Below are 26,750 nucleotides of genomic sequence, written 5' to 3' on the forward strand. Positions count from 1 at the left end.
TTTTAGACGCTCCTTTGACCCATAGTTACATTAGGCCGGGATAGAAACGCTATTTTTGCATGCTCACATTCTTAAGTTGCCTTCTCTCCCTAAACACAATGACATTTGACACACATTCATTTACATCCACATACAGGAAAATATTCTTTCAACTCAATTTTGCTTACACTGCTACTTCGTACGTACCCTATCAAAACACCTTGAACTTTCATAAATTCATCATGCAAGTTGAGGCCGTTCGGCGACAGAGCTATCTTAATAGAATAAACAATAGCAGCCTGACTGGGACTTCGGCATGGTAGTATGGATGATGCTATACCTCAAGTCTTTGTTTATACAGAGGAGCATTTTGCTGGCACTGAGAGGACGACCGAGGCGGGAATTCAAGTCAAGCTTATGCCTGTTTACCTCATGCGAGGGATGCTTCCCATCTCTCCACCAAGACGGACAGCTTGATGACACTTACCCACAGGTAACGAGGAGTTAGATCACCGTACAGGGATTTGATAGGATCACCCACAAAAGGCATACTAGGTTAGGACGCGCTTGGAAGAAGTACAATATATTACAGTACTTATATGCAAGCATATATTCTCTGTCATAGCAAAATGGTTGAAATATTCATCTTTTTCATCATTCTCGTAATGCTAATCACATTATTCTGTTTCCTTCTATTGATTATTGTAGTGCATGTATTTTACTCAAGAATCACAATGCTTCAATAAATATTGAAAGGGCATGTTGTGTATTTCTTGTGTATCTCTGTGGGTATGCATTAGTAACCAAACAAAGGTTCTAGATCCCATAGCACAATTTCCTTAGGGAATTAGGGTTGTCATATTCTGACATTGCACATCCATTTGTTACCCTATGAAGTTATGGGTATAGATGGTGTACTGTGAGCTAGCAGGATTTAGGCCAACAAGTCCGGACGGTTTGCGTGGAATCAGACTCACATAGTTCTGATAGTTATGTTGTCCAACAAATGTAAAGTTTTACTTGGGAAAAAATAAGCCGTACAACATCTTTCTCTTGGCTTATGGTCTATCTTTTTTTAACTGGTTTGCAGAGTGTGTTGTATAGGTAATAAGTGCATCTCAGCTACTCCTTTACAGTTCAAGCCAACCAAAAACCGAAATAGAGATACCTGTTGTAGACTTGCTTCATGAACACTATACAGATCCCGAAGGACCACCCCATACACCTCCGCCCTCACGCTGGAAGGGACTCCTCGGGCACCCAGTGTAACATCCGCATCAGAGCTGCAACAATGGCGAGACGCAGGAGTTAGGTGATTTATATCTCGACTGGACACTACGTCCATTTACTACACTCGTAGAAGAGGAGGAACTGCCCCGGGCTATTCCTACTACACCGTTCTCTTAGAGCAGCAATAACCACCAAATGGGGGAATTTACTCCACAGAACTAAGCATGCATCACACAATACATATATACACGTCATGGGTCAGGGGGGACACTTAACAAAATGGTTTGCGGCTTCGCTGCGACACCACACAGCTGCTGATTTGTCATCTCTCAGGCAGCACTGGGACGCGGAGGTAGACCGATAACTCAAACGCGGAATGGAATTCAGTGTTGCAGAGTCCCATATATATTCCCTGAAGCACACCCCTCCGACAGATCCAATTTTTCATCATGCATAGAGCATACCTCACGCCCGCAAAGATCAACAAATACTTTAGTTGCCAAGACGCAAAATGCCCTAGATGCGCACTCGTAGATGCAGACCTACTGCATATGCTATGGAGATGCCCCGCACTAGCAGAGTATTGGACAGCAGTAACGGAAGGCCTCGCACGCTGCACAAATAGAGCCCTATCTCCAGAGTGGCCCACTTATATACTGCATTTATATCACAGGAATCAGAATAATAGAGTCATTTCCCAATTCCTCCTTCTAGGAATAGTGGTGGCAAAGAGACTAATCACCAAGAAATGGAAGGCCCCTCTCTCCCCTAACATCACAATGTGGAGACACCTGATGCGCACCTGGGCAAAAGCAGAAAGCATAGCACTTTGTAGAGAAGACACACTGGGGCTCGGTAAGATCCCGATCGCCAACAGCTCCTAACAACCCTCTCGAGCATAGATAATAACGACGATCACCCTTCACCACTATAACAGCAAGGGCGGAATAAATGACCAGAACAGACTAGACAAGGGCGCCGAGCCGGAAAAAATGCAGGCAAACAATCAGCAACGCTGGGCGGAAAACCTCCCCCTCTCACAGTTCAACAAATGTCACGATGTGCATGCTAGACATGCACACCCATGCTATCTGCGACACACAGCCAGGGCATCTCAGTGACAAAATTCACCACCCAGTTGCAAAAAAACAGTGTATCACCAGTCCTTGTTATACTATGACCCTTTCCCACAGTTTATTCTGTTAGCAAATATGCACATAAGGCAATGGCAACGATGTACAAGCGATGCCCCGTTTAAGAAGGTCTGAATAGTACCCCAAATGTCAGGAGTAGCAACAGAAAGATAAAAACGATGGGACTACAAGCAACACAGTTGCAAAACACCTCCAAACATATGACATTAATGGGTCAATACGAATAGTACTTGTACACTGTGCAACTAATCCATTGGCATAACTATACTCAGTGAAGTCACTTGAGCGTGCAACTTGTTTCAATACGAATTCAAGTCCTGATAATATCATCAATAAATGCTTTTTTATTATCTGGGTTAGAGCCAGCTTTATCTGCCCCGTCAGTGTCATGTAATCAAATATAATTCATAAACAAAAAATACCTCAGACAGAAAGGCTATGGGTAAGTCCTTCTTCACCCTTTGCCCACAACAGCATAAAACATGGGGCAATAGGTCAGCCCATTTCAGCTATTTACTCTCTAGCTCTATGAGTGACAGTATTTTGCCCGATCACGAGTGAACATTCGCCAAAATAGAAGCCCACTTCAGTGCCAAGTTGGAAGGCCAATACTTTACTTTCCGAAAGCTTTTTTTCTTACCGTCCTTAATCCTTTTTTACGTTTTAGTCATCCCTGTGCGTTTCATCTGTCTTGAAGTTACAGTAGTTCAAAGCCAATAGTAACGTTCCTTTGTAACAATTAGAATAGTTATTTCTTTTGATGTGCATTAAAATTAAAAAGGGATTTTTATACAGTACACCTGCCTGCTAAGAAACACTGGTAGAGTTTAACTAAAATGAAATGTGATTGTTAAAGTTTTTAAAATTTAGTTTTTTTACTGCAGGCATATTGCCACCATGTTTAGGCAGTGGCATGTTTTTGCGTAAGCTTGCAATACAAAAAGTTTTCAATAAAACAGCAACCATGGTACCAGCTTGCAAATGCCACATCTAAGGTTCAATCTGATGTCAATGAAGCAAATTCCTATTAGTACATTTTAGAGTTACTGATATTGAAGCACTTACAGGTAGATAAAATCATTGGTGCAGTTAATGAACTTTTATGATATAATAATGATGAACAAAAAAAACATAACTGCATATGGTCCTTTAGAAAGTGTGCAGTAATGTTATTGATTTTGCTTGAGCTCATGAAGAAAATGAAGTCTGCATACATTATCAGTCAAAAAATACTTAAAAAGGTAGCCCTGCATTAAGAAGACACACTAGGGCTGAGAAAGTATCACATTGCCAATTACTGGGATACTATTCTATCTGACTTGCAGTCTAATCGAGCACATGAGACAATGATAGCGCTGATACTGTGGTGGAGGCCCTGGACACGTAGCCTGAGATTGTTGGAGGCTACTAATTGTCTTCTCCATCACGATGCCCCTCATGCACATACTTTCCGGAGTCATAAGCACTGAGTATGTCACGTGCTATTCTTCAGCGATGGCCGATGTGAATAGTGGTGGTGGATAGTCAAGCTGTGGGGTCTTTTAAGTTGTTTTGTTAGAACTATTGTTGTTTCATTACTATCAAACTGTATACATCTGTTTTCACAGCCATTAGTGATTCACCCGGCTATCTGCCTGTGTATTAATAATACACCATGTTTATCATGGTGGCTTGTTTAGACTCTGTGTCATTGTATGTTACAAGGTGCTCTGCAAGAACATTTGATGGCATTGTTGTTGTACTATAAAAATGCAAAACTTCAATAAACAGATTTTTTTTTTAAATCTGTCAAAAATACTTAGGTAAACAACTCTATTTTGAAAAATACGTAACTGTTTGCATATTCATTAGTCTTATTTATCTAGCCTCCCTGAACAGAATTACATGTATAACTGAGTTAACAACAACAGAGTAAACGTTATTTACATAATGAGCGCCAAAAACCTTTAAACCACAGCAGACCTTACTTCAGCATTTACCTTTCATATTTCCCGCCATCTCGTATATTTTTTTGGGTTGATCTGATCGTGATTCCAAAGCTGTAAACAAGCCTCCTCTTCCCCAAGAACCAGAATTGTCTGAAGAAAAGACAGAAGCCAAGTTTTAACATCTTGCACAAACATGTTTTGGTATTTTGTACGACTTTGAAGATGTTATATTTAATAGCAGCATCGTATCTCTGATCTCCATTTTGGGTACTACTATTTACAATGCTCATATGATATTGGGATGGCAAGATTACAACTCTGACAATACCTGATAATGGTGATTTGCCTTTTCCATTCCTCCGTCCTTTCCGTCTGGGAAGCATAGCTACCAAAGAGAACTTAATTTCTCCTGTTTGCCATTCAGAAGGTGGAGCTGATACATTGCCATAATTTGCCATAAAGAATATCAACAATTTAAAAACAAATACCACAGTAATGTATGTTTATCACTTATAATGTATTAGCATTTTGTCAAGCAAACATGAGAGCAGTGTATTGTGGATGCACCTAAATCTACAATTAACCTCACCATGTGTCACACCTCCCTCTGTGCAATAGCACTCCTCAGAATAACTTGTATTCCATTTAAAGTGTCCTGCATCTCATACCATTTTGCCCCTCCTCCAAAACAGGATTATCAGGGAGGATGAGGGATACACAGGAAAACGAGCAAAGCTGAAGTCTAGAAAAGAAAAGGAACATGGGGGTAGGGATGGGGACAAGAACCCAGACGAGTTGCGAGAACTTTTCCAAAAAGAAGTAAAGTTCTGGTGAGGTGCGAGTCATCACATGGCCTTTTTGCTCTTCAAGGAATTCTCCAGAGCCTTCCCTGCTAATATTCCACTCAGAATTTACAGAATTTCACCCATCTAGGAGTTTTCCCAACTGCCTCCTCAGTCTTTTTAGGGGAAGGTAAGGGGTGAGCGTCAGGTGTTCTGGCTGTCTAGTATTTCTCACACATCATCTCCCTTCCAGAAGAGGTATTTTTTCATTCCTAATTCTCACATTTGCTCAATCAATCAATCATACAGTACTTGTGGAGTGTGGCTTAACACCTGTTAGACCTGGCACCTTGGCGTGAGTCTCCCTTCCACTTTTTGCTGATGTGCCTCCGATGTTTTGCTGGTTTTCCGATACTCAGGGCACTGCGCCATGGCTGATCCGTGCCGCAGTGCAAGTGCTCCCTACTGTAAATTGTACATACGATTGGTATCCATGATTGGTGCATTGGATTTACCGTTAGTCCCTAGTAAAGTGCACGAGAGAGTGCTGGGGCTTGTAGATGCCAATACTGCTGGTGGGCCTGCAGCGCTGGTTGCGCCACCCACCGAAGCAGCCGTAAAGATGTGTCTGGGAACTGCGACCGCAGAACCCGCGTGCGGTCTCGTACTGTCACGCTCGCTGGGCAAGTGTCCCCACTTGCCAGCATCGACCCTTCCCTTGACTACATATTAGTCACCCCTAAGGTAGGCCTGCGGGCAGGGTGCGTTGTAGGTGCAAGGTAGGACAAGCCCTGAGATGCGTGGCATGTCCTAGTAGTGACTTACAACGAAGACCGTATTTCACTATTGAAGGCTACCTGCTCCATTAGGCCAGACTGAGCTGCGAGGATTATTACACCCTATAATCCCCGCAGGCTCAAGGAGCATGGTAGCGAGTCATGTTTAGTATGCCTGAACTCAGGATGATAAGATATTTCTTGTAGTCAAGTTTATTTTAATATCCTGGGTTTGCAAATGCTACTTTTAGAAAGTTAGCCTTTGCTTGCGTAACCATTTCAGCCGCCTCTGCTGGTATGTGTATCTGACTGTCTGGGATGTGTGAGTGACAGGGCTGGAGGGATGACAGGTGGCGAATGCGCAGATTACACCTTAGTGGGAGGTAGGAGTGCCTCTTGACTCAAACTGTCACTGTGCTCGGCCCCCACAATGCTGGCTCCACCCTCCTGGGGAGCGGCGGATGACTCTGCCGGCACCTGGCCCAGGAAGGGCGAAACCCCCATCAACAAGGTACTCTGGCCACCCCTGTCCGGACAATGCTGGCTCCACCTCCTGTGGGGCGTCTGATGTGCCTGCCCCTCACACTGAAAGCAGAAGCCGGAGTACACCCGCGGGGGTACTCCAGAACTGAGAGTGGCTATGCAAAGGCCCCCCTGGCCTGCGAGAACAAAAGAATTGGCCTATAAAAGAAGGAGCCCTGCTCCTTGAAAATTAGATCCGGTTTGGGCCACAGAAAGACTCTGCCCTACGAGAAGGACCGTGAGAGACAAGGAAGGGTGCTGACTCTTGCCTGTGTCTGGTGCCTTGCTGCTGAAGGAGAGGAAGACAAAAAGACTACGAAAAGACTTTTGTGTTACTTGTGCCAAACTCTGCAAAAGAGATCTCCAAGGGCTTGCAACTGAACTTGCCCCCTGACCAGCGTCCCAGGACCAGTGGACGCTACCCCCTTGGAAGAAAGCGACTGCGGGTGCTGACCATCGCCGCAGCACTGACGGAGGAATCTCCTCTAAGGCATCAACGACCTCCCGACCACCGTGACCGGGGCCCAAAGCAACAGCGGAAGCAAAGTAAGGACCAGCCGCCGCTGGCCCGAACACCGTGACCGCAACTGCACCGGGAGCCCGAGAGCAAAGCAAAGGAGGACCCGTCCGGTCCGAGCTCTCGAGGTGACTGCACAACGAGCAGCCACTCACCTGCAAAGACGGACAATTGCCCTACGAGAATCCGCAAGGTCGGTAAGCCTGCCCGACAGCCCAGCTGTGAGCCCACAGCTGCACCGACATTTGGCTGGGTACGTCCTGCACTTGGGGACCGTACTGCCACTTGTCACCACCGCACAGCCGCCGCCTCCAGGGTCGGAGCGGACGACGAGGAAAGGACCCTGCCGCCACAGAACACCGCTGCCCCGGACGACCAGTGACCTGCTCGGCCGAAGAGCCGCAACGATCAGCGACCCCGGGAAGGCAACGCGACGTGGGACAGATCCCTTGGAAGCCGCCGGCTCCACAAGAACTTTGAGTAACACCGGCCTACGGGCCTCAAGAGAACTGCAATAAGAACTGTGGTAACCCGAATTAAGTAACTTGCAACCGTCTTCATAAAGTTATTGACTGTATTCCCAATCCTGCTTAAAATCTATATAAAGATATATATTTTTACAAGAATACGGTCTGGTCTCGTTGTGTGGTGGGTTGGTTGTAAAGGTGTACTGTTGCAAGTGTTTAACCCTATGTGCCCCAAAGATTAGCCTACGACTGCTTAAGCCACACTACCTAGAGGGTAAGCAGAGGTTGTCTGGAAGGTAACCCTCAGCCCTGACGAGGAAGAGAGAGTCCCTGCTTGTCGCTAGTGTTGCACTGCGCCAACTAGAGCCTCCCCCTTCCTACATTGGTCGCAGCGGTGAGGATTTCGAATTTACACTTGCGATAGTTATACCTGAGCTTCTGACCACTACACAAGGATTACGGTCCAGTTACTAGCCACAGACTTTGATTTGTGAACTTTGCTGAAAGAAGATTCCGAGCGCAGAAACCATGCCGGGCACAAAGAGCTTGGATGGAGCGGAGTCCACAACCTCCGAGGTGTTGGAGATAGAGTGGGATGCCGCAAAGCTGGACAAGTACTCAAAGATGGAGCTGAAGTTTTTCTGTAGGAAACTAAAGGTTCCGCACGCTGGTTGCAAAAACAAGCCGGAGCTCTACAAGGCCCTGAAAGCCTGGGTGGAGTCCAGAAAGACCCCAGAAGAGCAAGACGTCCTCGCCGAGCAGAATACGACGGAGGAGCAGAATGCGCTTGGGGATCTGATCGATCTAGAAAGGCAAGACAGCGAGCACAGCTTGGGTAAAGGCCTGTCGCCAGAGGAGCTGGCGGACAGGAAGGAAACCCGGAATCACGAGAGAAAGTTGGCAGAAATGAAAATCCAGCTGGAGCTGGAAACCAAAAGAATGGCGCTGGAAGAGCGAAAGCACCAGATGGATTACGAAATCAAGATGAGGGAGATAAGTCTCAAGGAGAGAGACTTGGATCGGCCTCCCTCTGGTGGCAGCACATCGCCAGTGCAGGTAGAGTCAAGAGTGCACATCCCGAAGGACGTAGTTAAGGAGTTCTTTAAGGGGGATGACATAGGACAGTGGTTTAGGGCATACGAGGTAGCCATGTCCTCCCACCGGGTCCCTGACAAGGATTGGGGAGCGGGGTTGTGGGGAAGGTTCCTTAGCGAAGGGAGAGATACCTTGCTAGATTTGCCCGTTGAGAATCAGAGATCCTATGCCCACATGAAAGAAGCTTTATTAAACAGGTACGGACTTACCCCTGAAATGTGTAGACAGAAGTTTAGGGGATGTACTAAGCGGCCTGGGAATACGTATGTGGAGTATGTGACTTACTTTTGCAGAGCACTGGATGGTTGGGTGAAAGGTAACAAAGTTAATGATTTTCAAGGTCTCTTTGATTTAATTGCATGGGAGCACTTGTCTGATCACTGTTTTCCTGAGTTACGCAAACACCTGATCGATAGCAAGCTGTCCAACCCGAGGAAGCTTGCTGAGGAGGCGGACCGCTGGCTCAGCACCAGGGTCCACAAGGGTCTCGTGGGAGATTCCGCCAAGAGTGGGCAGGGTCCCCAGCAGAAGAGTGGGGGGGACAAGGGGGGAAAACAGAAAGGGTTCCAAAAAGGCCCCCAAAGTAGTTCCCAGGGGAATCCGCAGCAGGGTTCTCAGCCTCCCCCACCCCCGAAGCAGAATGGGGCCCCGAAAGGTAGACCTGTTCCAAAGGGGCCCTTCAATTGTTTCAAATGTGGCGAGCCTGGGCACATATCCAGTGACCCCAAGTGTCGCCTATTTGGAAAACCCGCACCCACTGGTGCTCCGCCCCGACAGGTGACTAGCACTAGAAATAATGGTCCCGGAGGGTGGAGATCCCGTTCACATGACCCTGGTCTCGTTAGGAGACAGCGAGATGATCCCTACGAACTACCTGCCCTCTAACACTAAGAAATATGGGCAGGTGGTGATCATCAATGGTAAGGAAGCTGAGGCTCTTAGAGACACAGGAGCCAGCGTGACTGCGGTGAGGCAGCACCTGGTGTCTCAAGAGCAGGTTGTACCCCATGCCTACTGTAGGGTTATCAACGCTGATAATTCTGAGAGTCAGTGTCCGATGGCTCAAGTTCCCTTCGAGTGGGGGGGGGTCTCTGGTACTCTGCAGGTCTGTGTGAGAAAAACCATGCCTGTTGACTGTTTGCTAGGGAACGACTTGGAGCACTCCCCTTGGGAAAAGGTGGAGAAAGCGACTCACCTGCGGATGGTGGGTCTGCCTGACTGGGCGTGCGTGACCACCCGGTCGATGGCAGCCAGTAAGGGTGACCGAGAGGTCCTGGGGCCTGATGGAGAGGCCCAGGAACCGGCCTTAGGGAGAAGGCGCAGGGGGCGCGGGAAACCGGCCCCTGAAGTTCCTACGGTCCAGGAGGAGGCAGACCTTGACGGGGATGCCCTGGAGCCTACAGGGGAACAGATCGCCGAACTGGGGGACCTGCCTGAGCTGACCCATTGGCAGCAAGAAGGAGGACCCTCCAGGGAGGAATTCTGCAGGGAGCAGAAAGAATGCCCTTCTCTCATGGGTATGCGGCAGCAGGCTGCAGACCAGGCCAATGGTGTTCAGGCCAAAACACATTACGTATACTGGGAGAACGAACTCCTGTATTCGGAGCCTAAGGCTGCTGAACCTGGGTCAGCCCGTGTGCTGGTGGTACCCCAGAAGTTCAGAGCCTTCCTACTGGGTCTGGCTCATGATGTGCCTTTAGCAGGACATTTGGGGATGGACAAGACCTATGACAGGCTTGTCACCCACTTTTACTGGCCCCAAATGCACAAGAGTTCCGATGCGTATTGCAGAACCTGTCCAACTTGCCAGGCAAGTGGGAAGACGGGAGGGAAGAACAAGGCTCCCCTCCAACCCTTCCCTGTGGTCGGTACGCCATTCCAGCGAGTGGGTATTGACATCGTTGGGCCTCTGGACCCCAAGACAGCCATGGGCAACAGGTTCATCCTGGTCTTGGTGGACCATGCCACCCGGTACCCTGAAGCCATCCCTCTGAGGACAGTGACGGCTCCCGTGGTGGGGCGTGCACTGATGGGAATTTTCTCACGAGTAGGATTCCCTCTAGAGGTGGTGAGCGACAGGGGGACCAATTTCATATCGAAATATATGAAGTCCCTTTGGCAGGAGTGTGGCGTAACGTACAAGTTCACCACACCCTACCATCCCCAAGGTAACGGGTTGGTTGAAAGATTCAACCGAACCCTCAAAGGCATGATCATGGGCCTGGAAGGTCCGATGAGGCGTAAGTGGGACGTCCTCTTGCCATGCCTGCTTTTTGCATATCGCGAGGTACCACAGAAGTCCCTAGGGTTCAGCCCCTTTGAACTGCTGTACGGCCACCCCGTGAGAGGACCACTGAGTTTGGTAAAGGAAGGCTGGGAGCAATCTCCCAGGAAACCTCCCCAGAATGTATATAGCTACATGCTGGCCTTCAGAAACCAAACCAGACGCTTCAGACAACTTGCCGAGGCAAATCTGGAAGCGAGCCAGGAGGAGATGAAGCGGTGGTACGATCAGAATGCCACTCTGGTCGAGCTTCAGCCTGGACAGGAGGTGTATGTCCTGGCCCCAGTGGAGCCCTGTGCCCTTCAAGATAAGTGGACAGGACCATTTGAGGTTGTGGAGCGCAAGAGCCCCGTGACATACTTGGTGGACATGAAGACGCCCAGGAACCCTTTGCGGGTCCTACATGTCAACCGCCTCAAGCCCCACTTGCGAAGGTCCGAAGTGGGCATGTTGTTGGCAACCGATGACGGAATGGAGGAGGAGTCGGAGCCTCTTCCTGACCTCTTGGTGGCCTGTGAGAAGGATGGGTCAGTGGACGGAGTTAACCTCTCACCCTCCCTGACCGCCGAACAACAGGAGGACTGCCGCCAGTTGCTGGGGCAGTTTCCAGACCTGTTTTCCCTGGTTCCGAGTGTCACAGATTGGTGCGTCCATGAGGTGGACACTGGAGACAGCTTACCGGTGAAGCATAAGGCTTACCGGGTAACTGACAGGGTACGGGCCTGCATCAAGGAGGAGGTCTCCAAGATGCTTGCCCTCGGGGTGGTTGAGTCTTCCAGCAGTCCTTGGTCCAGCCCCGTGGTCTTGGTTCCGAAGGCTGCTGCGCCGGGAGCCACACCTGAACTCCGGTTCTGTGTGGACTACAGAGGACTCAATTCAGTCACGAAGACTGACGCGCACCCCATCCCCAGAGCTGACGAGCTCATTGATCGGCTAGGGGCTGCCCGGTTCCTCAGCACGTTTGATTTGACGTCTGGGTACTGGCAGATCGCCTTGACCGATGGGGCAAAGGAGAGGTCGGCATTCCCTACGCCAGATGGGCATTTCCAGTTCCGGGTTATGCCATTTGGAATGAAGAATGCCCCTGCCACCTTTCAGAGATTGGTCAACCAGGTGTTGGCTGGGCTAGACGAGTTCAGTGCCGCCTACCTGGATGACATCGCGGTGTTCAGCGGCACCTGGCCCGAACACCTGCGACACCTCTGGGAAGTGTTGATGGCCCTGCGCAGAGCAGGCCTCACAATCAAGGCAAGCAAGTGCCAGATTGGGCAGGGTTCAGTGGTGTACTTGGGACACCAAGTTGGGAGTGGCAAGGTAGCCCCCTTGCAACCCAAAATCGAAACCATCCTGGCTTGGGAACCCCCCAAGACCCAGACTGCAGTGAGAGCCTTCCTGGGGCTCACTGGGTATTACAGGAGGTTTGTCAAGGGCTATGGCACGATCGTGACCCCCTTGACAGAGCGGACTTCGAAAAAGCAGCCCAGGAATGTGATTTGGACTGACACCTGTCAGAAGGCTTTCGACACCCTGAAGACTGCCATGTGCACGGCGCCCGTGCTCCTGGCCCCCGATTTCTCCAAAGAGTTCATTGTGCAAACAGACGCTTCAGAGCATGGTGTAGGGGCTGTTCTTTCACAGATGACTGAGGAGGGCTTTGACCAACCCGTAGCCTTCATAAGTCGGAGGTTACTTCCACGGGAAAGTAGGTGGAGTGCAATAGAGCGTGAAGCATTTGCTGTGGTCTGGGCGCTGAAGAAGCTAAGACCCTACTTGTTTGGGTCTCACTTCCGAGTTCAGACGGACCACAGGCCCCTCAGATGGTTAATGCAAATGAGGGGTGAGAACCCGAAACTGTTGAGGTGGTCCATTTCTCTACAGAGTATGGACTTTACGGTGGAACACCGCCCTGGCACCGATCACGCCAACGCTGACGGTCTGTCCAGATTTTTCCGCCTTAGTGATGTGGAACTCCCTGGGGAAGGGTAGTTCCCCCCACATTTCAGCTGGAGGGGACACATGTTAGACCTGGCACCTTGGCGTGAGTCTCCCTTCCACTTTTTGCTGATGTGCCTCCGATGTTTTGCTGGTTTTCCGATACTCAGGGCACTGCGCCATGGCTGATCCGTGCCGCAGTGCAAGTGCTCCCTACTGTAAATTGTACATACGATTGGTATCCATGATTGGTGCATTGGATTTACTGTTAGTCCCTAGTAAAGTGCACGAGAGAGTGCTGGGGCTTGTAGATGCTAATACTGCTGGTGGGCCTGCAGCGCTGGTTGCGCCACCCACCGAAGCAGCCGTAAAGATGTGTCTGGGAACTGCGACCGCAGAACCCGCGTGCGGTCTCGTACTGTCACGCTCGCTGGGCAAGTGTCCCCACTTGCCAGCATCGACCCTTCCCTTGACTACATATTAGTCACCCCTAAGGTAGGCCTGCGGGCAGGGTGCGTTGTAGGTGCAAGGTAGGACAAGCCCTGAGATGCGTGGCATGTCCTAGTAGTGACTTACAACGAAGACCGTATTTCACTATTGAAGGCTACCTGCTCCATTAGGCCAGACTGAGCTGCGAGGATTATTACACCCTATAATCCCCGCAGGCTCAAGGAGCATGGTAGCGAGTCATGTTTAGTATGCCTGAACTCAGGATGATAAGATATTTCTTGTAGTCAAGTTTATTTTAATTAACTGGGTTTGCAAATGCTACTTTTAGAAAGTTAGCCTTTGCTTGCGTAACCATTTCAGCCGCCTCTGCTGGTATGTGTATCTGACTGTCTGGGATGTGTGAGTGACAGGGCTGGAGGGATGACAGGTGGCAAATGCGCAGATTACACCTTAGTGGGAGGTAGGAGTGCCTCTTGACTCAAACTGTCACTGTGCTCGGCCCCCACAATGCTGGCTCCACCCTCCTGGGGAGCGGCGGATGACTCTGCCGGCACCTGGCCCAGGAAGGGCGAAGCCCCCATCAACAAGGTACTCTGGCCACCCCTGTCCGGACAATGCTGGCTCCACCTCCTGTGGGGCGTCTGATGTGCCTGCCCCTCACACTGAAAGCAGAAGCCGGAGTACACCCGCGGGGGTACTCCAGAACTGAGAGTGGCTATGCAAAGGCCCCCCTGGCCTGCGAGAACAAAAGAATTGGCCTATAAAAGAAGGAGCCCTGCTCCTTGAAAATTAGATCCGGTTTGGGCCACAGAAAGACTCTGCCCTACGAGAAGGACCGTGAGAGACAAGGAAGGGTGCGGACTCTTGCCTGTGTCTGGTGCCTTGCTGCTGAAGGAGAGGAAGACAAAAAGACTACGAAAAGACTTTTGTGTTACTTGTGCCAAACTCTGCAAAAGAGATCTCCAAGGGCTTGCAACTGAACTTGCCCCCTGACCAGCGTCCCAGGACCAGTGGACGCTACCCCCTTGGAAGAAAGCGACTGCGGGTGCTGACCATCGCCGCAGCACTGACGGAGGAATCTCCTCTAAGGCATCAACGACCTCCCGACCACCGTGGCCGGGGCCCAAAGCAACAGCGGAAGCAAAGTAAGGACCAGCCGCCGCTGGCCCGAACACCGTGACCGCAACTGCACCGGGAGCCCGAGAGCAAAGCAAAGGAGGACCCGTCCGGTCCGAGCTCTCGAGGTGACTGCACAACGAGCAGCCACTCACCTGCAAAGACGGACAATTGCCCTACGAGAATCCGCAAGGTCGGTAAGCCTGCCCGACAGCCCAGCTGTGAGCCCACAGCTGCACCGACATTTGGCTGGGTACGTCCTGCACTTGGGGACCGTACTGCCACTTGTCACCACCGCACAGCCGCCGCCTCCAGGGTCGGAGCGGACGACGAGGAAAGGACCCTGCCGCCACAGAACACAGCTGCCCCGGACGACCAGTGACCTGCTCGGCCAAAGAGCCGCAACGATCAGCGACCCCGGGAAGGCAACGCGACGTGGGACAGATCCCTTGGAAGCCGCCGGCTCCACAAGAACTTTGAGTAACACCGGCCTACGGGCCTCAAGAGAACTGCAATAAGAACTGTGGTAACCCGAATTAAGTAACTTGCAACCGTCTTCATAAAGTTATTGACTGTATTCCCAATCCTGCTTAAAATCTATATAAAGATATATATTTTTACAAGAATACGGTCTGGTCTCGTTGTGTGGTGGGTTGGTTGTAAAGGTGTACTGTTGCAAGTGTTTAACCCTATGTGCCCCAAAGATTAGCCTACGACTGCTTAAGCCACACTACCTAGAGGGTAAGCAGAGGTTGTCTGGAAGGTAACCCTCAGCCCTGACGAGGAAGAGAGAGTCCCTGCTTGTCGCTAGTGTTGCACTGCGCCAACTAGAGCCTCCCCCTTCCTACAACACCCATGAGGGTATCCGGGCGCTGGGTAGCTGGGCTTAGTCGAAAACCCAGGTCTAGAGTCTCTCCCTAAAGTCAGCGGTGAGAGAGATGTTAAGAGTTGGAGAGGGAGGGCGTTCCAGGACTTGGCGGCGAGGTGGGAGAAAGAGTGGCTGCCGCTGTTGCTATGGCAGATGCACGGCATCTGTACCAGGGCGAGGGAGGCGGAGCAAAGGTTTCTAGATGGTTGGTGGAAGTTCAGGCAGTGGCTCATGTATGTTGGCCCTTGGTTGTGGAGGGGTTTGTAGGCTTGTGGCAGTAATTTGAATTGACATCTTTTCTGGACGGGGAGCCAGTAGTGGTTCATCAGGCATTGGGTGATATGGGTCTGTTTGGGTAAGATGAGGATCAATCTGACCGCAGAAGTCTGTATGGTCTGGAGTCGTCTCATGCGTTTGGTGGTACTTCCTGCGCAGAGTACGTTGCCGTAGTGTAGGTGGCTGGTGATTAGTGCTTGCGTGACAGTTTTTCTAGTACTTGTGGGTAGCAATGTGAAGATTCTTTGGAGCATGTGGAGAGTGTGGAAGCAGGCAAAGGAGACTGTGTTGATCTATTATTTCATGGCAAATTTGCTGTCCAGGATGAGGCCGAGGTTGCGGATGTGGTAGTTTGGTGTGGGGTGGGTCAGATGGACACAGGATTTTTTCCTTAAGCACCATCCTGATTAATTATTTCTTTACAGGTTTCCTCTTTTCTCCCCTCATCGGTGGCCTAGGACAAAAGTAGGGAAAGGGTAACTGTGGTTACAATTTTGTTTAGTTGGACTTTCAACTAGGTTGGCTCGAGTATTCTATTGATGCAATTCATTGCCCAGAAGGAGCCGCATGACCCTGAGGCCTGATCTTGTTGTTTTGAGCCTATAACATCAACATTAGTGTCGTAGACCAAGTGACTGCACAATACATAGCGCCGGCTATCCTCTACAGTCTTTGCCTTCTTATTTATATGAGTTAACCAGCAGACTTATGTTTAGGGCACTTTCAGCTTCTCGTCCAATTCCATTAACTTTTGGCCAGACGGTAATTCAGCCCTGTCACCACACTCCCCTGTATGTTGGTGACCTAAATTTACAGCTTCCCTACATCTATATCTTTGTGGGAGGGAAGAGCTTTATCAAATACAGTGAGTAATATTGAGCTATTACGAAGGGCCCTATGAGCATCTCAAAAATATCTGTGCTCGTAGGGAAAAGCCCTACGATTGCCCCACATTCAAAACGCTGCTGATTACAATGACAGTACTAAAGTGATACTTATTATATACTTGAATTTTGGCTATGTTAGGTGCCATGGACAACAGACCTCAAACAAAGTTGCAAAAAAAGCAAATACAAAGAATTGGCGTGAAAAGAAATAGGGCATATAGCAAATTCAAGTATTCTCAATACAAGTCTCCCTTGTTTTTATGTTCCTGGTTGAACCACTGTTAGCCATAATGTGTACAAGGTCAGTAATGGGAGGCAATGGTTTAATCTATAATTTTACCTTGGTTTTGATTGAGCCAACAACTGCATATTTTGTGGGGTACACTCTGTACTCAAAAGTTGCACAGAATACAAGTAGATTTTTACCTTGTTAGACTTACCTACACAGTGAATAATAATTGCATCCTCTTCTTCGACCTTAGGGTGGGTAATATCACCAATAACATAGTTTATTTGAACCTGCTCTTCATCGCCTGACTCTAAATCAAAGTCATATTCCTCTTCTTCTGATTCTTCTGCAGTATCACTTTCATCCGAAGGAATGCAGGACGACGTATAACCACAAGACTGCCACCACTTCATCCTGGAAATGGAAAAAATATTTGCATTTGTTTCAAACAAGGGTCTAAAATAATTACAAACGTGACTTGCTGAAATACAATTAACAAGAAATATTATATGTGCTGCAGAATTTTCTCTTGACCAGCTTCTCTGCTGATTATATTGTTATGATGATGTTTCACCAGTTCTTCTGGAAAGATCACTAATACTTTATGATGAAGAAGCTCCACGTAAAACAGCATAATAAATAAACACTTACAAATAGACCATAATCCATAAAAAAATTTACGAGATTACTCACTTCACTTTTTTTAAAGCTACATGATAATCGTCCAAATGCTTGGAATGCAGAGCATTCAAATCATTACAAGGTAATATTTTTGGAACCATGCATTTCAATACTGTGAAGCTGTAAACATGCAATTTTCTAAAACGCCTAGCCACCTTCTTTAACATAAAAGGACTCAAAGGCCCCTCCGCAAATTCAATGGTGGAATCTAGACCAAGCAACAATCGAGAACTGCGCTCGTGACCAAACTACTGAACGCTGGCCATTTCTGTCCAATGAAGACAGTGTGGAGGTCCTCCTTAACAGTATGATTCAAATTCAATAACAAATAAATCACAAAGGGTCTTCAAAATCCCCACCGCTAAGGCAATAAGAGTTAAAAAACAAACAAACAACAAAAAAAGAGTACCATTGTATATTGGATAAGGTATCCACCATAACAATCTAGAGTAAGCGCTAGTGATTCCTACTAATACCACCATGTAATCCTCCCTCTAATCCCTCAAGTATAACTCAAAATAGGCAACAAAACACACTATGCATAACAGAAATTAATTATTTCTGATTACTTCAGCTTTATTCTCCTCTCAACCAGTGTTAGACTTGCTTGTCCCCCCAGAACATTCCCTTATCCGCCTGGATAGAATAGGCATAGAAGCAGTGTGATGGCAATATTCCACAAATACTCTATACAATATTAATAGTCTGAAAAAGAGACCAATCCTTTAACTTACAATGTCTGTCAATGGAAAGACAGGTGAGCAAGCATGTTCTTCTCATACTTCATGTCATCTGTCAACAGCATGGTGACAGCAAAACAAGTGATAAACAAATCATTTAACTTCTTTCAAAGTCCTTAATCACATGTGTTAGACTATCAACAAGTAAACTGCTAAACAGGAATGTATTAATGTGAATTTGGCTACTGCATTTTATGGATTGTTATTTTACTTTTGCGTAGCTAAAGAACTGCAGGACCTATGGGAGAGGCCATCGACCAGTAAAGGGATGAGAGCCATGACAAATGTACACACCTTTTAAGGCATCCTTATGGTTTACTAGTCTAGTCCTTCAAGATTTGGAGCCCTGTTAGGAGGTCAGAGTTGTAAGGAAACCCTGTTCCGAGGTTCCTTTTGTTGGTGTAAGGACTCAACCAGGGGGCTTCATGCACCAATAGTGACCCGACATCAGAATTATTAGGCAAAGAAGACAAGATCTTTTCCTGGATATGGCCAGGATTTCACTTCTACATCTTTTGAGGTTTGTGCATTTTACAGTATCCTAGGCTCTCACGCAAGTTCAGAAGCTGTCTCTAATACTAACAAAAAAGCATTTTTCAAAGTTTCTGGCCTTAGCGTTGAAAATTAAAATATTTATCAAACTTTTGGGGGTTTGGGTGATTGGTTGCCAGTCCGCTACTTCTGTACCATAGACCCGTACTAACTCAGACACACAATCACTTTCCTATGAATCTGTAATCATACACATATATTGTGAAGGCATGTGGCGGCAGGGGCTTCTTCGTTGAGTATCATGTACAGAAACCCTCTTCTCACATTATCTAAACTGTATAATGTGTGTATAACCTCTGTTTTCCTATTTGACAACAATCAGTTCCTACAAGGAACATAGGTTGTATGGCACTGACGGAAACAACATCAAGATAACACTGTGCATAGTGCTATTACCAATGAATGTATTTCAAAGTGTGCACTGGTCAGAACATCTATCCTCTTCTACAAAAAAGTGTTTGGAGAACATAAACCCCCCATTGTCCGTGCACTGGTTCATCTCTACCATTGTTTCCACGGGCCTGGTGGCTTCCCTCTATTTTCACTTTTGGGAAGAATTTGGCGGACCACTAATTCTACCCAAACTGCAGATATGGTGCTTCTTAGAGACTCCTTGGGTGGGCCTTACGATTCAGGAGAGTCTAAATTGATTTTCCCACCCATTGTCCTTGTGGGGATACTTCCACTTGACTGATTTGCCCAGGTCATGGCCGGTGACAGCAAGTACAGCAGGAGTGCAGTGGGTGCACTGAAGAGGAATGTCTAAAATTATATGCATCGGTTTTATAGTAATGATTGTGAAGATCGAAATAAGTAAAATTTCCTTCACTGTACCCATAATTAGTGTTTCATTTAGCACAATGGGAGGACATTTTTAGTGTAAAATAGTGAGTTCCAAATGGAGGATGACAACTGCCCACAGAGAATCAACACTGACAGCCACTTCCGGCTGTGTTCAGGTTCTGTGTGAGAGGAATATATAGGGTTTTCTAAGAGAGCAGGCCCGTGAAGACTCTATGAGCCATTTGTCACATATGCTCAGGTGCACTTAGAACATACTAGAAACAGAGCAAGGCCTGCTGTAAAGAAAAATGTCTTCAATAACATGTGCACTCTCCTATGCCGAACCTATTATCCAAGCATTGAAGTGCGAGTCTAACTCTCATGTGCTCCCTGAGGGAAATCAGCACAGTGAGCAGGTCTAACATCAGTGGCTGCAAAACTACAGTCTATACTTGGCTGTTGGCAAAGCCCGGAATAGGACTAAAAAATTATGCATACACACTTCTCTGGAGGCGCCATTCAATCAGCCTCCTTCGAGAGACACTGCTACTCACACCAAGATTCAGCCCATGCTCTCTGCAAGAACATCCTCCTAGCCTCTACAGGAGATAGTGAGGTCATGCCCTCTATCTAGCACCTTACCTGAAGCAAATCCTAGAGGGATTGCAAGAACATCAAATTCACACAAACATGCACACTCATGAAACCTAGACTCCAATCGTTCTCCACTGCACCTACTGGAAAGAGGTCTTAACATATATTTCAACATCATCATTCATTATTTTCTTTTTTTTTAATTAAATTTTTGTAAACCTTTATTGTGCATAAAAATAGACAAATACGGGCCCACAACCGTCAGGCCGGCCGCGAAACTTATGAGCACAGAAGCAAACAATACTGACTTCCAGTGGCCCCAGGATAGATAGCAACAATCAAGTAATAACCCTGTAAACGTTTACGTGCCACCAGGAAAACAGGAGCAGTGAAGGTTAATTTTAAAAGTTTTTAAACGTATAAAATATAAGCAGTGAAGAATAGAAATCAAGGAGTACTGAGTCCGTATCGTCACTTCACATCAGGAGCAGGCAACAGCATAGTATGATACCAATCGTGTAGGCTAGCATCTCTAGCAACATGGCGGATCAAGGCGAATCAGTAAGAACGTAAACTGGCAAGTACACGCCATGCACAGCTCCACCCACTCCCCACCACCCCTTGCCTCGGACCCAGGACAGAAATAGGAAGAGAAAGCGCAGAAAATAGAGAAAATAAGGCCCATAGAAATGAACTATATAAAATTAAACCCCCCCCCACCCTACATCAATGCGGAGGCTACGGCCTACCCCCCCCAGCAGTGTGTCTGTCGCCCACTTAAGAACCCGAAATATAGGAAAAGAAAAGGAGGAATAGAAAAAAGATTTCCCTAAAACTGGAGGAGGGCCAAACTTCTGAATCACCCGAACTCCCCGACCAAGAAATACTCTCCACTCTATCTACAACATTATAATCAGAGCGTCCATACATAAGGAAGGAGGGAGAGACACCAGTTATCACTGCAGCACGCGTCGGGGAAGCGTCCCATCTCGGGCCCCCACCCGTCCCTCAAGCACAGTTCACACGAAGAAGGTCATTCCTAACCCTGGCCAGATTTCAAACGTCCCCCCAGAAATGGCTCCGAAAAAGGCACCGCCCCAGATGGAACAAAGGGATAAGATGGCCGCCCTCGACAAGGAGAAGGTCCCTCTGCACAAAATGGACACCTCCAGTCACAAACAATGGCATCGACCCAGAAGGTTACTGCACCCAGGTTCTCCCAAGGTAGCATAAAACAGCGACTGAAAACCACAAAATTCCTAGCATGAGCAGTATAGAAACAAAGTTGCATCGCCCACTGAGCCATGAAGGAGAATAAGGATGCATCATCTGGCAGTGAAAGCTGAGGAAGGATAAGAAACAATGTAGCGTCAACGACAGGGGCTGGCGGCAATACTTCAGAAGATACAGTTTCAGAATGTTGCTCCAGCTGACAGTCACGCAGCAGCAATGTCCCCATTTCAATATCAGGAGAGTCTCTGTCGATACCACAAGAGGGGCCAGCTGGCGAGGCACTCTCCGATCCGAGAACGGCAGCGTCTAGCTTCGCGCTGAGTGCACAAAAACAATCATGCAGGTCTGCCCGGAAATCGGCTAGCGCTGCGAGAATGGAGCCAGGGGTGATTTCAGGCGGGTGAACCAGTGAGTCGGTATTGCGGAGGGCAACAGAGTATTCCGGTCGCCACTCGAGGTCATGTAGGGCAGTCCCTTCAGGGGCCGAGATGGAGCCCATCCGTAGTGTAGTGGAGACGACCGCCATATTGCGCCCACACAAGGGGGTCTCTGCTCGTTTGGGTGGATTCTTCGATGGTAGCCGGGGTGTGATCTCGCCAAAGTCCAGAGTTCCCCTTTTTCGCGTGTAACCGATCACACAAGTCTCATCAAGGAGACCCATCAAGGCGCGAAGCAAGGGCGAGCTGCAGCAGCCATTTTCGCCCCAACAAAGAACAAAGCAGCGCAGCTCACCTCAACGCCGTTCTGGGGAGGAGAAACAATGGAAACCCACAGCCAGTCGAGTAGTGCTTCCTCAGAGGGGAGCGGTGTAGGCACCTTGACAGGCAAGCAATCGTGGCGGGGAACAGCAGGCACGCCACCCGTCAGTAGGATCCAAGGAGCTCCGGCCGTCTCCGGCCGTGCACGTCGATCCAGGGCACTGATCCGGGGCTCAACCACGGTCGTCGGGGGAACACGCCGTTACAACCGGCAATCGGGCAGGTAGGGACACCGGAGAAACGCCGCCGGCAACAGCGCGCTTCCCTCGTCCTTTCGCGGCAACTCTGCAGCAGGATAGATTTCAGGATAGGATAGTTAAAGGAACAGGCTCGGGGAGCCGGGCGATTACACGTCCGTCTCCGCCGCCATCTTGGCTCCTCCATCATTCATTATTTTCACATAAAGGACAGAAGTGCAAGACTGTTTCAAATGAAGTTTAAATAGTATTACAAACCGCAACATGAACTGTGCACTTGTCACCAAGAGTAGATGTTACTTTTCAAAGCTGCAACAGAGAACTTTTCCTATAGTTTTCCAAGAGCATTGCTACTTCCTGGCAATGAAGTATATTATAAGCATGATGTAGTTATCTCATTGAAATCAAATACAACCATCTCTCATCCCATTCCACTATGGGCATGGCACTCCGAAGCTTGCCTGTGAAAACATCAACATGTTTTGGCTTTGCAGCCTTGTTCACGACTGTGGTCGAAGACGAAACATGTTCATGCTAAAATATATATATATATTACGTTTTGATACCACAATACCTTTGCTTATATTCGGCTTCTTCTTTTCTCTTTTTGGCTTCCTGTATTTGTTTAGCTCGTTTGGCTGCGGCTTCCTGCCTTTTTATCCTTCTAATTTCCAACTCTTCTGGGCTTAGTACTCGTTTCCTACTGGAAGCATTTAATGACATGTACATTGCACTTGAAGGGAGAGCCTGTGGGAACAAAACGAAATAGTGCTTCAGAACTATTCTGGCACTGTAACTTAAGGTTCCCCCAAATGTTAACTTGTGAGAACTCCTGGCACCTTGAAGTGGGGCAAAAACGGCTTTGTGATCAGGCATCTGAAAAAAGTCTCATATGTCAATAGAAAACCGATTTTCATAGTTTTTCTCATGCAGCTGCGTGCCCTAATTCCAGGTATGCACATTAACTGGGTCTTATAACAGTCTAAAATTCAAAGATCTTTTTACAACCACTTAGCTAACAAATAAATACTGTGTACCTTTGATCTAAGGGATCTTCCCTGTTTGTCAGTCTCTTCTATAAGGACTTTCTGAAGGTCTAGCAGTTGATCAAATGCATCTTGGTCTCTATTGCTTGGTTCTTTGGAATAGTCTTTACCTTCAAAAACATACATGTGATCTGCAAAGAAGGCATAATGAAACATATTATAGCTAGAGTCACCAAAAAATGGGTATATTTACATGACTGTAATTGTTGTTGATTCTGAGTACACTTCAGGTATCCTGTCTGAAGAGCAGCAGTGATGGTGACATAGAGATACTGTTAGAAATCGCTTGACGTGTATCTAGACTCCTATGAACCCCCATGAGGTCACTTGAGGGGGTCAGCTGCCCACAAAACAATACGTAATAAACCCAGAATAGGCCCATCGTTATAGTGCTCTTCTTGTAATCTGCCTCCTTTCTTTCTTTTCTATTTTCTCTCCTTCTTTCATCTGTACTTAATCTCCTAGCAAGACAATGTAAAAAGGGGCAGCCAAACATGCACACCAACAACCTGTAACCATGGCAACATCAACCATGCTTGGCTGGTACCCCGTAACGGTAAAGTGATTGTACTTGACTGTAAAAACATTAATAAAAAAATATTTTGAAATTGAAGGAAAAAAAAAAAAGAAATTGGCTTTCTGATTGTGAGAGGTATGCACCCAAGCAGGAACCACAATTCAAGGCAGGGTAAGTCACAACACACCCTAAATTATTCTGTGCTCCCCCTTTGGTAGCTTGGCACAGAGCAGTCTGGCTTAACTTAAGAGGCAATTTGTAAAGTATTTGTGTAACACTTCGAATAGCAACACAGTGAAAACACCACAAAAAGACTCCACACTAGGTTAGAAAACTAAAGAATAATTTGATAAATAAAACAAGGCCAAAGTAATAAAAAAATCCAACAAGTAGAAGTTGAGATATGAATTTTTAAAGAACAGAACAGAGGTAAAATAGCCTTAGAAGGAATAATGGCTTAAATGGGACATCTGGTCGCGCTGGACTGGGGCAAAGTCAAAAGTTCAGGCAAACCGCGATGGAGCAGTGGCCAGATACAGGAACCCACTTGGACCCACTGAACTAAAGTACCTTGACCTAGAATGTGTCCTCGTCGTTGACGAAGATGCGAGGTGCAGCCTAAGCAATGTGTCGATGTTGAGACACGTAGTGGACGAGATGGTTCGATTTTCTCCACACAACTGCGGTGATACCCTGGTTCCAAATGCCGCGCGCTGGTTCCGAATGTGAAGCAAGGGTGCTGCTCCCAAAGTAGGTAATGAAGGCGACGTGCAAGGCCAGCTCCACGCAATGATGAGAATGCGCTGGGTCCGACTCACGCGAAGGTGGATAAGCACCGATTCCAATGAAGGTGCGTGGGTTCTGTTTCAAGCAGAAATGTATACCCACTTCCAAGGGCCCAGGACTACTTTGGAACCACTTGGCATGGCAAGACTTGCAGCAAGCAAAGTTCAGTTGCTCTGGCAGGATAAGTTGAAGTCTTTGATGTCCCTGAGACTTAAAACAGGAGGCAAGCCAGCAAGCCCTTGGAGTCACTCTGGGTTCAAGTGATGCAGGTCCAGTCCTGCTCACCCGGACAGTAGAACAGCAGGCAGCAGGGCAGCTCAGCACGGCAAGAGTCCAGCAAAGCAGGAGTCCAGCAGAGTGACAGTCCTTTCAGCAGCACAGCAATTGTTCCTGACAGAGTCTTCACAGGTCCAGAAGTGTACTGAAGTTATGGTGTCAGAGGTCCAGTACTCATACCCAGTTGTGTCTTTGAAGTGGGAGAGACTTCAAAGAAAGCTTTGAAGTGCACAGAGGTCCTCCCTTCCTGTCCTGGCTTCACTCACTACAGGGGGCATGCAGCGCTTTGTGTGTAGACATGACACTGCCTAATCAGATGTAAAGTATGAGGCTGCGCCCAGCTCCTCCCTCCCATCTCTCAGGATGGCTCATCAAGACACACCTAAACTCTCTTTGTGTGTGGCTGTCTAGAGGGAATACACAAACCCAACCTAGGCTGTACAGAGACAGGCAGCAGGCACCAAATGGCTAAAGTAAGCAAATGCCAACTTTCTAAAAGTGGCATTTGCCAAACTGTAATTTAAAATTCAACTTCATCATAAGTTGTGATTTTAAATTGTGAGTCCAGTGACACCAAACATGAAAAGTATATCTCTTCACAATTGGGAATTACACTTAAAAACGGAATAAGGTAATCCTAATGTTATTCTATGGGAGAGATTGGCCTTGCGGTAGTGAAAAACGAAATTGGGAGTTTTTCACTGCCAAGACATGTAAACTTAAAAGTATATGTCATGCCTGTTACATATATTGCACCCTGCTCTGTGGGTTAAACAGGGCCTACTTCAAGTGGTGACTTATAGGTATAAAAAAAGGAAGTTTAGGCCAGGCAAAGGAGTTATTTTGGCAGGTGGCAGTGTAAAGCTGCACATACAGGCTCTATAGCGGCAGGCATGAGCCATATTAGAGGAATACGTACATGGGTGGCACAATGAGTGCTGCAAGCCCAATAGTAGCATTTCATTTACAGGCCCTGGGCATGAGGTGCACTTTACTAAGGACTAATAAGTCAATTAAATATGCCAATTGGGGTTAAGCCAATATTACCATGTTTAGGGAAAAGAGCACGTGCACTTGAGCACTGGTCAGCAGTGGTAAAGTGCAGAGTCCGAAAGCCATCAAATATGAGGTCAGAAAACTGGAGGGAGGCAGGCAAAAAGTTGGGGGAAGGCCACCCTCAGGCTGTCATGTCTAACAGTGCAAGGGTGAATCCAAGTAAATTGGAGACTAGTCCCTCAACATGTGTAATGGATGGGGAATAACACCGTCTTCCAGCCAAAATCTAAGGTCCCATATGAAAGCTTTCATGATAACAAGAAAACGGATGTCAGTGCAACAAAAGAAGTAAGAGGGCTAACTAGCTCTCTGCCAAGTTTTGTACTGAAGATAAGGAGGTCCTGGTAATGCATAAGGGAGCAGGAGCAGTGACTACAGCTTTCACCCCCAACACTGCTTCCAACTTTTCCATATAATATACTATGGGGGATATTTACAAGGGTAACTTACACTAGTGAATAAGTTGCATCTGTAAGTTTGCTCTTACACTTTCGAATAACTTTACTAGTTTTGGCTATTCACTAAATCGTAAAGCGACTCAATAGTTAAGAAATACATGCCACCACCCTATGGTGGAGCCAAATTTACAAGTCAAAATTACTACTGCCAAAAAAAAGGTTGTAAGTCCAGCCCCACACATGGCAAAACACTAATACTGCAACTTCCGTCATTGAAAATAATAAGAGGTAGGGACATTAGACCTCTGCAAAATCCCTATAGCAGCTAACTGGGACACCATACTACACAATTTCCAGAAAGAGCTGACACCAGGAGCAGACCTTACAGACACCATACACCCTGCAGAGTTGAGGACAGAAGAGACCCACCAACCTCAAGCATAGTTACGAGCGATGTTGGGTTTGGAGCTAGGTGTTTACCTCCCACAATTGATATAAGCAAGCCATCTTTAAGCAACAAACTACACTCATACTTACTGCACGACGGGCCAGAATCACACTAGCTGGGCCAAGTACCTCCCGTCTTTATTACTTTGTCCTGTTCCTTTCCTTCCCGCCTACTGTTGCTAACAAGTTGAAAC

General features: G+C 47.5%; 1 protein-coding gene across 2 annotated transcripts in view; it reads right to left on the reverse strand.

The window, feature by feature from the left end:
- CHD1L (chromodomain helicase DNA binding protein 1 like) overlaps positions 1 to 26,750 on the reverse strand; it is a 392,592-nt gene that overhangs the window by 129,597 nt on the left and 236,245 nt on the right. For both annotated transcript variants that reach the window (XM_086934085.1, XM_086934086.1), the window contains exons 16-19: positions 23,068 to 23,207; positions 22,605 to 22,777; positions 16,704 to 16,906; positions 4,343 to 4,441 (exon numbers count right to left, since the gene is read on the reverse strand). In XM_086934085.1, the coding sequence (XP_086790211.1) occupies positions 4,343 to 4,441; positions 16,704 to 16,906; positions 22,605 to 22,777; positions 23,068 to 23,207 (615 nt within the window). The remainder of the gene's footprint in view (positions 1 to 4,342; positions 4,442 to 16,703; positions 16,907 to 22,604; positions 22,778 to 23,067; positions 23,208 to 26,750) is intronic.

The sequence above is a fragment of the Lissotriton vulgaris genome, chromosome 8 (assembly GCF_964263255.1).
Source record: "Lissotriton vulgaris chromosome 8, aLisVul1.2, whole genome shotgun sequence".
NCBI classification, from domain to species: domain Eukaryota; kingdom Metazoa; phylum Chordata; class Amphibia; order Caudata; family Salamandridae; genus Lissotriton; species Lissotriton vulgaris.